The following is a 17,043-nucleotide window of genomic DNA, read 5'->3' on the forward strand; positions in this document are numbered from 1 at the left end:
CGGTGTTAGCATTATGTTATGCTTTAGCTATTGAAAAATAGCAGATCTGCTATTTTTGAAAAAATCGTGAAAATGCGGCACAAATCTTTTAATATATATTCTTTTAGAAGACTAAAAGACTAAATGGGTTAACAAGTCGGGTGTTAAAGGTATATTCAGTGATTTCGCTTCATTCAAATATCACTTATTTTTTATTTTTTTCTGGATAATCCTCCCTACTATAGAGTGTGCTGACCATATAAGGAGTTCCTCCCTGTCCCCAGTGAGCCCCTGGGGTCAAAAAACCCTAGTTTCAGTTTTGGTGGCGGGCGGCAAAGCCTTCATCCAATCAGGATGAGAGGGGCCTTCCTCCAATCATGTGTGGGGGCGGGCCTTGGTGCACATGCTGTTGCACTTCCCCCCACTGTAGAGTGTGTGCATGTGCACATTTTTTACCGGGGCGGACTGGGTGGTTTTCCAAATCACCCAAATCACTGAATGCTCCTTTAAAGGTTTCATCATATTTGACAGCTCGGCTGATGTTGGGAGACGGCGTGCTTGCGTGCGTGTGCGTGTGCGCGTGCACGCGCTTACTTAATTTTGCTGTACTTTCATGGTCTGTAAAATTCACTGCATAGAGATTAATAAATAATCAAAAATAAATAATTCACCACTTATTTAGCAAAAAATAATTATTAAATAGGCGTACGTATAGCATTTGTAATGCATGCCACTAACTTCTCTCCTTGTGATTGGAACCAGGAAGCAGCTGGGGGAGTTGGAGGACGCACACATGTTGAGAGGAGAGCTGAGCGCAGCAGAGCAGCTGGTGTTGGTGAGCAGTCATGATGACCTGGAGCAGGCACTAGAGGGCGCCTTCTTTGTCCAGGTAAATGGTAAACGGTAAATGGTGCATTTATATAGCGCCTTTATCCAAGGCGCTTTACATAGATTGTGCATTACATTCACCCATTCACACACACATTCATACACCGGTGGCGGCGGAAGCCATGCAAGGTACCAACCAGCACATCGGGAGCAATTTGGGGTTCAGTGCCTTGCCCAAGGACACTTCGACATGTAGACAGGAGGAGCCGGGATTCGAACCGCCGACCCATGGATCATTGGACGACCTGCTCTACCTCCTGAGCCACAGCCGCCCTAAAGACCAAGACGCAGACAACTACAGCTTCTCAAACTGACATAGAAACCCTATGTTTCTATGTCAGTGGTTCTCAAACATTTTCATGTCAAGGACCCCCAAAAATATATGCAATTGGCCGCCGATCCCCATCTGAAAATATGTTGTTCCAGGGACACTCCCAGAAGCAAAGATTTGAGTTAAAAACGTTCGCTCTGAAAGAATATATATTCAAAGATTTCCGCCACATTTTCACGATTTTTCAAAAATAGCAGACCTACAAGCTCGTAGCGCGCCACTCGGTGTAGATCTGCTGTTTTTCAATATCTAAATATAACATAGGACTGATGCTTAAAACACCAGGGCTCCACCGGACGCATTGCGTCTCCGTCGCGTGCGTCAAAAAAAACCGCACCGGTTCAATTTTAATGCACGCGTCACGCGTCACGCAACGCGGGCAGTGGAGCCACCCTTCATTGATTAAAAAGGGAACATTCCCTGACGGTGACGGAGACGCGACGCTGACACGACGCTGACGCGCCCGGTGGAGCCCTGGTGTAACAGTTTAATTTCAATTAGAACGTGGAAGCAAAATGGGTCCATTTGTGGTAAACTCTGACGAGCATCGGCCCGACACATCGCCTAATCGCCCAGTATCGCCCGAAAAGATGAATTATTTTGTATCTTTTCGGGTGACGTTCCTCCGCCCACTTTTCGACTGTCGGCCGTTCGCCTCATAGATATTATAAGAAATAGATGCCTCATTTGCCGCTGCAGTTCATTGGAGCGACGTGTATCCCAATGAAGGCGGAAGTGCAGTGCTGAAGGCTTTTTCTTTTCTTTTTTTTTAACAAATCTTTATAACAGTCATGACAATATACATTACAATACAAAACAAGACAAACAAACAAACACAAACAACAAAGTTATTAACAATACAACATCAGAGCCAGGGGGGATTAGATTACTAACAGAAAACATTAAAGAGTGAACACAAAGCAACAGTTCTCCGCAGCTTTCTTATTTAGAAGTGCTGAAGGCGACTGCGTCGCTGCCCAAGTGACGTCACTCATGTGACTCCTCCACGTCTCTCGCTGTCACTCAAGTGACTACTGGCCAATCACAGCGCGTCTTTTCCGGGACTTATGTTACGCACGCGGAAGCTTGTCAAGCTTCCGCTTTGCTTCCGCTAATGCTTTGCAAGGAATGTCGGGAAAATAGTGCCTTCAATGGTGACACACGCCTCAGAGCCGGAAAGGGCGTCTATGTATATATGTCTGTGGTTCGCCTGCTAACGCCGGTAGTCGCCGGGTCCCGTAGACAAATAATGCACTTCCGGAAAATTCATCTGGCCGTCGCCCACTGTTCAAACGTACTGTCAGGCCCCTTTTTCTTTTTTTTTAACTTTGTTTTTATTTCAAAAAATGAAACATGAACAATGAAACAGAAATCAAACATAAATGTGAATGCAAGAAAACAATAATACATAACAAAAACAGAGACAGAAACAGAAAAACAGCTTGAACTGAGTGGTGTAAGGTCTGTCTGACGTAATGAAATCATGTCTGACGTAATGAAATCACATCCGGATGTGATTTCACAACTGGCTTTTTTTGTGCAGAAAAAATGAGCATGGTTGCTACGGTCATCCAGTTCACCCGGGTGTGATTTAATTACGTCAGAAATTATTTTGAACATAGCAACCATGCTCATTTTCTCTGCACACAAAAGCCAGTTGTAGGAGTGGTTTACACCACTCAAAAAATACAGCATTTTCCAGACAGTACAAGGCAAGGCAGGGAACAGCAGGAGACATGACTCATAATATACAGCAGATATCCAACATTAATTGTCACAAGCCCGGCCTGCATCCAGCCCTTGCTCGCACCCCGAGGAGACAGAAGCTCCGGTGACCTCCAGCCCGCCACCAAGTGACTGGCCAGAGGCAGGCCCCTTTTTCCACCCCGAGGAGACAGAAGCTCCGGTGACCTCCAGCCCGCCACCAAGTGACTGGCCAGAGGCAGGCCCCTTGCTCGCACCCCGAGGAGACAGAAGCTCCGGTGACCTCCAGCCCGCCACCAAGTGACTGGCCAGAGGCAGGCCCCTTGCTCGCACCCCGAGGAGACAGAAGCTCCGGTGACCTCCAGCCCGCCACCAAGTGACTGGCCAGAGGCAGGCCCCTTTTGACCAGGCAGGCCACCAAGTGACTGGCCAGAGCCACGCCCCTTTTGACCAGGCAGGCCACCAAGTGACTGGCCAGAGGCACGCCCCTTTTTCCATCCAAAGAACTTTGGTTCTAGAACTGGTTCCGTTCTAGATTCTTGGAACCGTCGTGATTTCACGGAAACCGGCTTTCAAATTTTTTGGGTTCCAGTTCTGAACCAACATTTAAGGCTTCTGAACCAATTCATTTTCAATAGAAACACTCAGAAATAGTTCAACCCCCGGTGGAAAAGGTGCTTTGGAAAAGGTGCTTTGGAAAAGGTGCTTTTGGAAAAGGTGCTTTGGAAAAGGTGCTTTGGAAAAGGTGCTTTGGAAAAGGTGCCTTTGGAAAAGGTGCTTTTGGAAAAGGTGCTTTTGGAAAAGGTGCTTTTGGAAAAGGTGCTTTGGAAAAGGTGCTTTTGGAAAAGGTGCTTTGGAAAAGGTGCTTTGGAGTGAACCCTGAGGGTCCCTGGACCCCACTTTGAGAACTACTTTTTACATGTCAAGGACCCCCAAATTGACACTCATTAGCCTGCGGACCCCCATTCAAAATGATATGCCAAGGACCCCCAATAAGAGAAGATTTTCACGGCTCTAGCAGTGATTCTCAACCATTTTCATTTCAAGGACCCCCAGGTTTGACCTGAATTGGGCTACGGTCGCCCCATTTAATGGAATTTCTATCTCTGGGACCCCAATGTATATTGTACAATCAAAGTTATAATTTAACTATTTTTGTACACTCTGAGTTACAGACCCATAAGGGTCCATTTGGTTCCTAATTAGCATTTAGCTGCAGGGGACCCCCAGGAACTTTCTCAAGGACCCCTGGGGGTCCCCAGACCCCACCTTGGGAACCAATGGTATATAGACCAATCAGAATATTTGAGGATGTTTGTGGTAGGGAATGACACAATATCATCTGTGGGAAGTCTGTAGCCTGCAGGTCGATCACCTCGCAGAACGAAATGAAATGTATTCAAGGTGGAGTGCAGGTTAACCAGGCTAGCAAGTCTCATTGGTGACAGAACAAACAAAGCCTTGTGTGTGATTGATTGATCGATTGAGAATTATATTAAGTTTGTAGAGTGGGACTGGGTACAGTTCAAAGAAAGTACAGTTTGCACTGCAATCAGAGCCGGATTTACCTTGCTGAGGGCCCCCGGGCTGGAGCAAATTTGAGGGCCTCCCTTGGGGCGCGCGGCGGAGCCGTGCGTCCCGCGATTTGTGGGCTATTTTGTTTTCATTTTGGGGTACCCAGGCCCCTAAAAAGAGAGGCAGGCACTAGGCAGGCAGAAGCTCTCAATGGTTTAACCATAATACAACTAAATACAATAACAATACACACATTTCACTTGAATTGGATTTTTTTTGGGCTTCAGCCCACCCTAGCCCAACGGTAAATCCTGCTCTGACTGCAATGCAAATTTACATTCATATAAATGCCCAAAATGTATTCCACATTGTGATGTCAGAACAAGCCATCTCCATATATGGAGATCTAGGGGTGATCCATGCCCGTTGGGGGGTGATCAGGTGTGATCATCAATTATTGGCTAATAAAGGGCGAGGTCGCGCATCATTGTGATGTCAGAACATCATTGTGATGTCAGAACATCATTGTGATGTCAGAACAGGCCAGCTCCATATGCAGATATGCTGCTCTGCCGGTCATGCATCAACAGTTTAAGCCTTACTCCTACAACTGGCTTTGTTAGTTTACGTGTCTGTCTGTCTGTGCTCAAAAAATTAGCACGGTTGCTATGGTCACCCAGTTCACACGGGTGTGATTTCATTACGTCAGACATTACGTCAGACCACAGCTGATCAGTCTATATAAGACCTTACACCACTCAGTTCACACGGGTGTGATTTTTTTAAATACTAAATACTAAAAATAAATATGAAAGCTGCTATGTGACAGACAGACAGACAGACAGACAGACGTGTGTTTCTTTGTTTTCTCTGGCCTCATTTGATGATAACAACATACTTCACATAAATACATAATTATCTTTTAATTAGTACAGTAGTACACTTCAGGGAATTTAAACGTGAAACACCACAAATGAAACAATACACTGTGAAATAATTCACACAGATAATCCAATACACTGTGAAATAATTCACACAGATAATCCAAAAACTAATAGTAATGAGACCTGTTTTTGACATCCTTTTTAATTCCTCTTATATGAGTATGGAAAATATTGAAATATTATCAGCAGTATATCAGAATTAGTACACAGATTGGAAAAATTAAAGCCTAGGATTGTTGGTTTATGATCCTTGGAACGTGGTGGAGTCACACTGCCACCTCCTCTTGTATTTAATAATGTATCCAGGCCCGCGGGAAGTACTTTACACTAGCAGGGGCTGAACGTGTACCTGGGGGTGCGCGCGCACAGCGCGCGCCGCAAAAATGCGCGTGCACGCGCATCATGCACGCGCATTTTCACGCGCAAACGTGGCCTTTACTTTCCCTCTCCACACGCAAGTTATATATGAACGAACTGACACAGGCAATTAACCAGGATAAGGTGCCAATACTGTGATACAGCATATTTAAATCTCTTTTTTTTTTCTTTCTCTCCTGTTCGAGGGGGGGCTGTGCCTGGGGGGGGGGGGGGGGGGGGGTGCTACAGCCCCCCCAGCACCCCTACTTCCCTCAGCCATGAATGTATCTATAATATATCTGGGTCTTAATCATTTGTATACAATCTTTTTTATGAGTTATGACATTTCTGATGTATGCTCACAATTTCACTTTACTCTTGATATTGATGTCTTCTATACCATCTTGAATTCTTTTTTGGTCACGTGAGCAAATTATGCATGCCTGCAGCTGTATACTGCATAGTGTATAGTATACTGTATACTGTGGAATGCACCTCAAGTGCATTCCATGTAGATTGTCTGGGGTTGTATGAAGATTGGTGAGCCTTCATGTGCTCAGGCAATGTTCCCTCTAATTTTTTTTCGGTCTGAGCAAACACTCAAACCTCGTGAGCAGACATCAGCAACTACTGAGCAAACATTACGTCACCTTGACACCAACTATCCAAACGTTAGATAATGCTAAGGGACCGGTCGAAATTTAAATAGGGGTACCCCTGGAGGAAATGTATGTGTCCTGATATAAAATACCATCACCCTCCCTGTGAATGAAAATAAAAATCCAGTCCTCTCCCCAGGTGATTAAACAAAAAGGAATCACCCTCCCCTATTAATTAATATCACATTTACCTGAGTATTATTTATTCCTAACTTTAATTTGCTAGCGTTTTTAAAATGTGAGAAAATAAAGTGACCGCAAAAATCGTGAAAAAAAACTGTTCACTGTGAGGTTTGAACTCACGGCTAACACAGACAATGGTCTCGTAGTCTAACACCTAACACAGCAAGCTATGGAAGTTATTGAAAAGTGTGGGTTGTAGTGTGTACTTACACACTTGGATAGGCCAAGCACAATGATTGACACGGGGAACAATGAAAACCGGTCCTGTTGGGAAGAACCAAGTGAAAGCAACAGAGGGGTATCGTTGACCAAAGTTGTACTTTAATTCAGAAAACTGTAGTATTAGATATATATATAAAACCCGGACTATTTTATTATCAAAATTGGATCACCCTCCCTTGGACTCGAAATAAAATTAGCTCACCCTCCCTCTGACTAAAATAAAAAAAACATGGCCCTCCCCTATTTTCCTCCAGGGCCCCCTTTTCTAAATTTCGACTGGTCCCTAAGTGAGCGCCCCTCACTTCACACAGGTGGGATTTTTTTCTTTTTTCCAAATGGATTTTGGTATACGAGTGAATCAATGTATAGTTACATAAAGTTACGCAAGTTACAACATTTTTATTTTATATCAAGGTGGTAGGCTAGCAATTTTAGGAATATTCAGTTAGTCTATATCAGTGGTTCTCAACCTTTTCAGGCTGTGACCCCTCAAAGTAATCATATTTGAACTGGGGACCCCCCACCCAGACAAGCAACAGAATGGTTCCACAGATAAATATTGTGAAAAATAGCCGATCTACAAGCTCGTTGTGAACTTGCAGATCGGCTATTTTCACAATTGTTGCCTCTTTCTTTATCATTTAATAATCTGGCCAATGTTTGACCAGTTTTTATAGCATGGTTTGCTGATTACTTTTGATGCAGTAATGGTATTTTTTTCTTTTAGAGCCTTTGAGGTATTAAAAGTCCTTAAATTGTCACTTCACTGTCATCTGGGGTCCCCCCACCCCCAAATCACTGGGGACCCACAGGTTGAGAACGACTGGTAGGCTATATGAATACTCAATATTGCTTTACACGGAAATAATGTATTGGGACACACACACACACACACACACACACCCGAGTTTGTTGGTTTGTGTTTTTGAACTCCTAGTTTCTCAGATTGTCGAACGTCAGCAGCCCCTTTTGAAGAAAGCTGTATTAACAGATTGGAGAATTACAGAGAGGTTCCATATGGGGCTAGACCGCTAGAGATTAACGTTAGCTTCCACATGTTTCATTCACAAGCACACCGGACTGTCTGGAGGCTTGTTGTGCTGTAGTGATAACAACGTTAGCTAACCAGCTAACGAGAAGCTAACGTTAGTCCCCCTCTCTTGTTGTTGCGCACAGCCGTGCTTTTATCCACACTTCCATCCGTTCGCCTTTTAAATCTAAATGTCCCATCAACGCACGGGTCCAAGCAACGCCAGCTTATCTGGTTCTTGGGGTTTCATTAACACTGACTGCTGCTGCTGCTGCTGTTACGTCTCCACCTCTAAGGTCCCCACTCGCGCGCAGTCACACACAGGAGGAGTAGCCTCGGTCCCAGGCAGGAGGAGAGGAGAGGAGAGGAGACCATAGAGTAATAAAAGGAGGGGAGGAGACCTATCTGTCGCGGTCGCCTCGCCTGTGTAATCTAAATAAAGTGTAAAGTAAATAAAAAATTAAGTGTGGGCAAATGTCGACTCGGGATAGGATTACTGTAGTGATACTCGGGGCAATTTCTTTTTTATATAAAAACTTTTTTTTACACCAGCGTCTGTGTGCGACAGATTTCAGTTGTGCACGGGGGCATTTGGCCATGTGTGCGCGCGCGCACGGGCGCACCTTAGGGGGAACATTGATCATAAGTGTCCTGTACTTCCAGAAGTAATGAGTTCATGAATCATACTGCTTCCACTACTACAGTTATCTACCCGGAAATACAGTGTTGGTCGTGGAGGTGATGTCATTATGATTCAGTCTTATTAGCTGACACCAATGTGTGCACTCTCATCATTCCCACCAAGGGGAACGTACACTTGTGAACTCGTTGTACCGCTATTTTTGTCAAAGGTATTTAGCCCATTCTGGGCGGGAACCCCTTTTGGTGTTTTATGCATTATGTTATACTTTAGCTATTGAAAAATAGCAGATCTACAAGCTCACATACGAGCTTAGGTTCTGCTATTTTAGAAAAATCGTGAAAATGTGCCACAAACTTTTGAATACATATTCTTTCAGAGCGAACATTTTTAACTCAAATCTTTGCTTCTGGGAGGGATCCCTGGAACAACATTTTCAGATTGGGGTCGGCGGCCAATTACATATATTTTTGGGGCTCCTTGACCTGAAAAAGGTTGAGCACCACTGACTGACAAAGAAACAAACAACAGGTCTTTCAGAAAACTGTCATGATTTAGAAGGTATTTTGTAGAATGGGCCTCGGGTCTAAATGGGTTAGTGTATAGAGGTTATACAACAGCAGGAGGTGGCCTTGTACAGAGCCCTGGGGGACTCCAGTCAACTATAAGTATAGGGACTTTGGGTTTATTGTCATGACTTAAAGAACAGGTCACGTTCTTGAACCGGTCTGCACATTTTGGAGACCGGTCTGGTCATTCTTTGTTTCCATGATGCAGAAGTGAGATCTGTTTAGTTGAAGGGAAGACCTCGATCCGCACACTCCACTTACTACTAACAACAGGTCTGTTTAGTTGAAGGGAAGACCTCGATCCGCACACTCCACTTACTACTAACAACAGGTCTGTTTAGTTGAAGGGAAGACCTCGATCCGCACACTCCACTTACTACTAACAACAGGTGCGTCAGCGACAAAGCAGCAGACTGCAGTACAGGACTGCAGGACTGCAGACACGTAGAGAGAGGGAGGGAGACCCGCACACTGTCACTGTGCTGGTTCAAGAGCTTTTATTTAATGTCCAAAATGCAACGTTTCGGTCTTTCATATGAAGGTTGAAAGACCGAAACGTTGCATTTTGGACATTAAATAAAAAGCTATTTTGAACCAGCAAGTGACAGTGTGCGGGTCTCCCTCCCTCTCTCTACAGATCTGTTGATAGTTGAAAGAATTCAAGGTTTGAAGAAGACCCGTATATTTTATAGGGAAAAGTCTTGGCTTCGTCTTTGTTTGCAATATGAGAGACAAAGGTTCCAAGAACGTCCTTGACTCTTTAGAGTGTGGGCTCAGAGAATGACAATATTTATTTTAAACATATGTTTATTGATCAATGCTCACTCTTCACCACCGCGCTCTGACTATAGGTGGCGCTACCCGTTCAAAACATATCAAAACTAGAAAAAGTGCCCTTCCGGGCACAGGTCTCCACCAGGAGGATAGGAGTGTGTGTGATGTTTGGCAAAATGTTTAGGAGGATGTTTTTTTGTATTTGTTTTTGCAACAATTTTCTTCATTTTGTTGAGGAAATGCAGATCCAGATCACTCATAGCATCTCTGAGGATAGAATTCTGGATGAGCAGGGCATGTGCAGCATTTTGTACCAAACGGGCCACTCCTGAAAACTTTGGAAGGCAATCTTAGCCAATCAGTGTACAATCTGAGAAATCCAACAGACTCGTCTTGATCACATGACTACAGAGATCATGTGTACCGATTGCCATTTCTTCATACGCCTTTGATGGCAATTGGATGATTTGAGGCATTTTGTTCCAAAAATGTGTTTTGCAAAAATCAACCTGTTGGTGGCGCTATAACAGGCCAATGTGAAAAGGGTGGGATATATTCCTCAGCCTAGTAAGAAAATGTGTGAAAGATTTCATGTAAATTGAATGCTGCGTTCATGATTTGAGGCTATTGTTCAAAACGGGGCAATCTTGCAAACTGTGAAAGCCAATTATAGCCAATTAGGATGGAATATGAAATATCAGACAGATCCGACTTGAGCACATGACCATAGAGATACTGTGTAACGATTTGTGAGATTTTTGGACAGAATCTGGAGGAGTAATATCACAAAATGTGTTTTACAAAAGTCGGCCTCCTGGTGGCGCTATAAAAGGCAGATGCGGAAAATGCAGGTCAAAGGTTTGTCCTTGGCCTCTAGGGAGTGTGCATGCAACGTTTCACGCAGATCGGTGCAGTTTTAGGCAAAAAATGTGAAAAGCTGCCTCATGGTGGCGCTATAACAGGCCGTTCTGGAAAATGTGGGGCAGAGGTTCATCGTTGGCATCCAGGGAGTGTGTGTGCAAAGTTTGGCATCGACCGGGTTAACGGTGCCGGAGATTAGCTGTACACAGACGGACGGAAGGACGGACGGAAGGACGGACGGAAGGACGGACGGACACACACACACACACACACGGACGGAGTGCAAAACATACTCTCTCCTCATGCCTTCGGCCTGGTGGAGACAAACATTCTCCTCATGCCTTCGGCCTGGTGGAGACAATCAAGGGTAGAGGGTCGCACACACCAAGACTGCAGTTCAAATCGTTTATTTCATATTTGAAACAATGGACAAACGTTTCGGCTATCCAGCCTTCACACTGATGAAGGCTGGATAGCCGAAACGTTTGTTTCAAATATGAAATAAACTATTTGAAATGCAGTCTTGTGTCGTGTGTGTGACCCTCTATTGATCAATGCTGACACAAGAAAACAAACATGTAAAAAACTGCCATTGCAACAAAACAAAACCCCTGCAGTCTCTTTACCGCTCCTCCCCCCCCCCTCCCTCCCCTCCTCCCCCCCCCCCTCCCTCCCCTCCTCCCGAACTTGGGATTAGTTAAATGCTCAAACTAACCCAAGGCAAGGCAATTTTATTTATATAGCACCTTTCATACACAAGGCAATTCAACGTGCTTTACAGGATAAAAACAAATACAGGAGTGCAACAGTGCACTTTAAAATGAATACAGATTATAATAGATACAATTAAAATAAGATATAGGAGCATATACATTACAACAAATACTCCCACCTTTGATAGAAACAGAAAACACAGCTAATTTAAAGCCCAGGCAAGACCTAGCTGTTATTAGACATCACTGGGATAGGCAATGTTAAATAAATACGTTTTTAAATTGGATTTAAAAATGGCTATGGTTGGGGATTTCCTAATGTAACCTGGAATGTTATTCCAGGTTTTTGGTGCATAATAGTGAAATGCTGCTTCACCATGTTTTGTTCCAACTATCGGGTGAACTATCAGTAGGCCAGCCCCAGATGACCTGAGGGTTCTAGACAGTCAAATTCAGTGCAAATAATTGAGAGCATCTCAGTGAAGTGCTCAAGGAAATGTAGGGATCTTGGTGGCCTATATATAACTACATGTAAAATGCATGGAGAGCATTTCATTTCCATTTTACATGATACATATTCAAAAGATAGGAACTCTCCAAATGACAGCTTTTTACAAATAAATATATCCCTGAAAAAGGCACATGTACCCCCACCTAATTTGCCTTGTCGTGCTTCAAATTCAAAAGTAAAATTTGGTGGGGCAGATTGAATAAGAACAGCATTTCCATCATCTGCATCCAGCCAAATCTGTTAAAAACATAAAATCAAGCTTGTAAGAGGTTATAAAATCATTAATTAACTGAGACTTCGTACGCAGGGATCTTGTATTCAAAAGGGCGAGTTTTAACATTGTTGGGGCAGTGTCTGAGATACTTGAAATGCAAGGTATATGAATCAGGTTAGTGGCATTGGAAGTTTCTACTGTGATCCGTTTATTTAACCTGTGCATTGACACTATTGTGGTTATATTACAAATGCCCACGTGTGATTGAGCATTGTCAACATTGACCACAAAATCAATATCAGGCACAGTAGGTGGTAAAGGTAACTGCAGTGGTAAAAATGATATTAGTGGGGCAGTATTTTCATGGTTACTTAGCTGCCCAAGCCTAGACTGGGGTGAGAATTGAGGAGGGTAAGTTAATTGGGCTACTGTAGAGCTTGGACATACATAGCTTCAATTTTCAGGCATTTGGCGATATGGACAGAGGGCTTGCAATGTATCAGAAATATTCATAGAAAGCAACTTGGCTCCAAACCTATTTAAATGCACGCCATCCCTGTTGAAGAGGTAATATCTGTTATAAAAAACAGTGAAGTTATCTATGTAGGGAATGCTCCAGGACCAACAGCATTCCTTCAGCCAAAGATGTAATTGGCGAAGGCGACTGTACTTCACATCCCCATATAGACAGGGTAGAGGACCCGAAATGGCTATGTTCTTTCCAGTCTCCCAGAGAGTATCCAGCAATCTATTAAAATCCTCTTTTATCAGTTCTGATGCATCAGCTTTGATGTCATTGGCTCCGATATGAACCACCAGGGAGTCATGACACACCTCAGACAGCAGACGAGGTATCATGGTGTTCATGTCCTCCACTTTAGCACCAGGGTAGCACCTTGTCTCGCAACCTTTCACAGAGACATAGCGGACAATCGAGTCACCAATAATAAGAGTGTCCGAGACATAGTTTGAACAGGAGCAGCTCTGTCAACAGTAGTGAGGGTGGTATAATTAGTGGTGGCTACCGTCTCAACAGCCATTTTTGTAGAGGTGTTTATGGCCACCTCTCCACTTACAGCAGTGCTGGCTCCATCTACTGCCCCCCCACAAGCAGAAACAGTGATGGCACCATCTTGCACCTCTATGTTCACCATAGCAGAGGTGACAGTAGGGAGGGGTGCCCGATCAATACTCACAGCAGCAGGAGCACCGGTAGCAGCAGCCACTGATGCCTCTAGGTGTGTCAGCTCCAGAAATTGTGGGGAATCTGGTGCCTCCGATGAGAGTTTAGGAGAACCTTGGTGGGCAGGCATATCTCCAGGTGACTCTGGGGAGAAGGTAGTGGGATGATGATGACCATCCAGCTGAGGGAAATCCTCATAACTCAGGATGTTGAATCTGTTGGTCAGGTTCACATCACTCTGCTGGGGTTTATGATGAATGTTGGATGAACAGGTGATATTTCCTCTGCGACGTCTGCGACTCCGGGCCAAACAGGGTGTTGAGGTGTTTTTGGGTCTCGCCCCACATCGGATCCAGGCTTGTGTATCTAGCCCTGGTTTAGAGAGTGGGCGGGGCATCTGGGAAGGGATTGTATCTTCAAAGTCCTTATTAGGCCCATTATAGGCCTTGACAGATCCCCTATAAAGCTCACAAACAGTTTCTTCAAGAGCATTTAGTCTGATAACCAGGCGACGCTGCTCATCTTCCAGGCACAAACAGTTTCCACAGCCTGAGGTAGGGGAGACTTGTGGCCAATGTTCCCCCTAGCGCGCGCGCACATGGCCAAATGCTCCCGCGCACAACTGAAATCTGTCGCGCACAGACACTGACGCTGGTGTAAAAAAAAAAAAGAATTCTTTAAAAAAAATATTGTCTCCCCCCCCCCCGAGTAGCATCTACATTACAGTATTAATACCTATCCCGAGTCGACATTTGCCCACACTTTATTTCTATTTACTTTACAGTTTATTAAGATTACACAGGCGAGGCGAGAGACAGGTCTCCTCCCCTCCTTTTTTGACTCTTTGGTCTCCTCTCCTCTCCTCCTGTGTATGACGGCGAGTGGGGACCTTAGAGGTGGAGAGACGTAACAGCAGGAGCAGGCAGCACTGCAGTCAGTGTTAATGAAACCAGATAAGATTGCGTTGCTTGGACCCGTGCGTTGATGGGACATTTAGATTTAAAAGGCGAACGGATGGAAGTGTGGATAAAAGAACGGCTGTGCGCAACAACGAGAGGGGGACTAACGTTAGCTTCGCATTAGCTGGTTAGCTAACGTGGTTATCACTACAGCACAACAAGCCTCCAGTCCAGTGTGCTTGTGAATGAAACATGTGGAAGCTAACGTTCATCTCTAGCGGTCTAGCCCCATATGGAACCTCTCTCTGTAATTCTCAAATCTGTTAATACATCTTTCTTCAATCAATCAATCCCTCTGCTATGTAGCTTATATAATAATAGCCCATAGCTGACGTAGTAGGGGCCATAAGGGGCTGCTGACGTTCGACAATCTGAGAAACTAGGAGTTAAAAAACACACCAACAAACTCGTCTTAGTGTGTGTGTGTGTGTGTGTGTGTGTGTGTGTGTGTCAATAAAGTTTTTACGTTTTCTCATGCCCCCCATGTAATGCACAATTGAGTATTCATAGTCGTTCTCAACCTGTGGGTCCCCACATGATTTGGGGGGGGGGGGGAGGACCCCAGGGCCAGATGACAGTGAAGTGACAATTTAAGGACTTTTAAGACATCTATAATACCTCAAAGGCTCTAAAAGAAAAAGACCATTACTGCATGAAAAGTAATCAGCAAACCATGCTATAAAACTGGTCAAACATTGGCCAGATTATTAAATAATAAAGAAAGAGGCGACAATTGTGAAAATAGCCGATCTACAAGTTCACAACGAGTTTGTAGATCGGCTATTTTCACAATATTTATCTGTGGAACCATTCTGTTGCTTGTCTGGGTGGGGGGTCCCCAGTTCAAATATGATTACTTTGGGGGGTCACAGCCTGAAAAGGTTGAGAACCTTCACTGATATAGACTAACAGAATATTTCTAAAATTGCTAGCCTACCACCTTGATATAAAATAAAAATCACACCCGTGTGAACTGAGTGGTGCAAGGTCTTATATAGCCTGATCAGCTGTGGTCTGACGTAATGTCAGTGACCATAGTAACCATTCTCATTTTTTTGGGTCCCACGTACAGGTACACACATACATACAGACAGACAAAGCTGGTTATTGGAGTGGTTTGCACCACTCAAAAATGTAACTTGCGTAACCTTATGTAACTATTCATTGATTCACTTGTATACCAAAATCCATTTGGAAAAAAGAAAGAATTCACACCTGTGTGAAGTGAGGGGCGCTCACTTCGCATTATCTAACGTTTGGATAGTTGGTGTCAAGGTGATGTATGATTGCTCAGTAGTTGCTGATGTCTGCTCAGCAGGTTTGAATGTTTGCTCAGACCGACATTTTTTTAGAGGGAACATTGCTTGTGGCATAATGCCTTTGTCTCTTAGGCTGTTTCAATCACAGCCGATGAGTAGGCCGGGGAAGAGTGTATCCACCAAATATCAGGAGTTGCAAAAATAATCCGCAACTATTTGTTGCCTATGCTCTACCCAGTGCAAGCAAAGGGAGCAGTTAAACAAACTGACCTTTCCGTCTAGGAACTTTAAACCTAAACCAAACCACGAACCTCCGTGGCTCCTGGTAAACTGTCATCACAAAACCACCCTCTTCAAAATAACAAAATAAATCATAATCTCACCATTCATATTCACAATAAATTGTGATGTTGATCACATACATATCCAACATGTCACACTCAGACAGTCAAAAAGGAAATGCATTTTAGAGAGTGAAAACCGGAGAGGGCCTAGTAAAGAGCCCTGGGGAGCTTTGAGTCTTACCAGAAGCATGGATGAAACACCAGATGAATGAATCCCCACAGGCCATGAAAGCATGGATGAAACACCAGATGAATGAATCCCCACAGGCCATGAAAGCATGGATGAAACACCAGATGAAGCCCCACAGGCCATGAAAGCATGGATGAAACACCAGATGAAGCCCCACAGGCCATGAAGCATGGATGAAACACCAGATGAATCCCCACAGGCCATGAAGCATGGATGAAACACCAGATGAAGCCCCACAGGCCATGAAAGACCAGAAGCATGGATGAAACACCAGATGAATCCCCACAGGCCATGAAAGCATGGATGAAACACCAGATGAATGAATCCCCACAGGCCATGAAAGCATGGATGAAACACCAGATGAATGAATCCCCACAGGCCATGAAGCATGGATGAAACACCAGATGAAGCCCCACAGGCCATGAAAGTGAATATCAATGTCCCTCAGCAGCAGTTTGTCGACTAATACTATGAAAAATGTTTGTCGACTACCTTTTTTCACTGACGAAAACTAAATGGAAACTAAATGAAAACTAAGCTATGAGGACTACAACTAAGACTAAATATGTTGACAATTTCGTCAACACATAAAAACTACACTAAAATGTTAGGAAGGGACTATATAGTGGACAAAGAGATCCAGTATAAGTCATTTTACACTTCATTTTACACTTCATTACGACGGCATCAAGGCCCGCCAGAATACATTTTAGCCGACCAAATCAACTGTAGATTTAAAACTAGACTAACACTAAAACATTCAAGAGACTGTCTACGACTCAAACTAAAAATCAAAATGTGCTGTCAAAATCAACGCTGCTCAGCAGATACCAGGCAGATAGATAGATAGATAGATAGATAGATAGATAGATAGATAGATAGATAGATAGATAGATAGATTGATTTATGTATGTGTCATGCACCCGAGGTGCCACGCCCACATGGACTTATAGGACACACCATACAAAGCATTGCTTCACTATTACATAAGTGTACAATACAATGAAAACATTT

The 17,043-nt window shown here is 44.0% G+C and overlaps 1 protein-coding gene across 1 annotated transcript in view; it reads left to right on the forward strand.

Annotated features, from left to right (window-relative positions):
• cryl1 (crystallin, lambda 1) overlaps window positions 1-17,043 on the forward strand; it is a 63,127-nt gene that overhangs the window by 8,951 nt on the left and 37,133 nt on the right. The window contains 1 exon segment of the mRNA XM_079519328.1: window positions 742-868. Coding sequence (XP_079375454.1) covers window positions 742-868 — 127 coding nt within the window.

Source organism: Electrona antarctica, assembly GCF_951216825.1.
Source record: "Electrona antarctica genome assembly, chromosome: 13".
In the NCBI taxonomy this organism is placed as follows: Eukaryota; Metazoa; Chordata; class Actinopteri; order Myctophiformes; family Myctophidae; genus Electrona; species Electrona antarctica.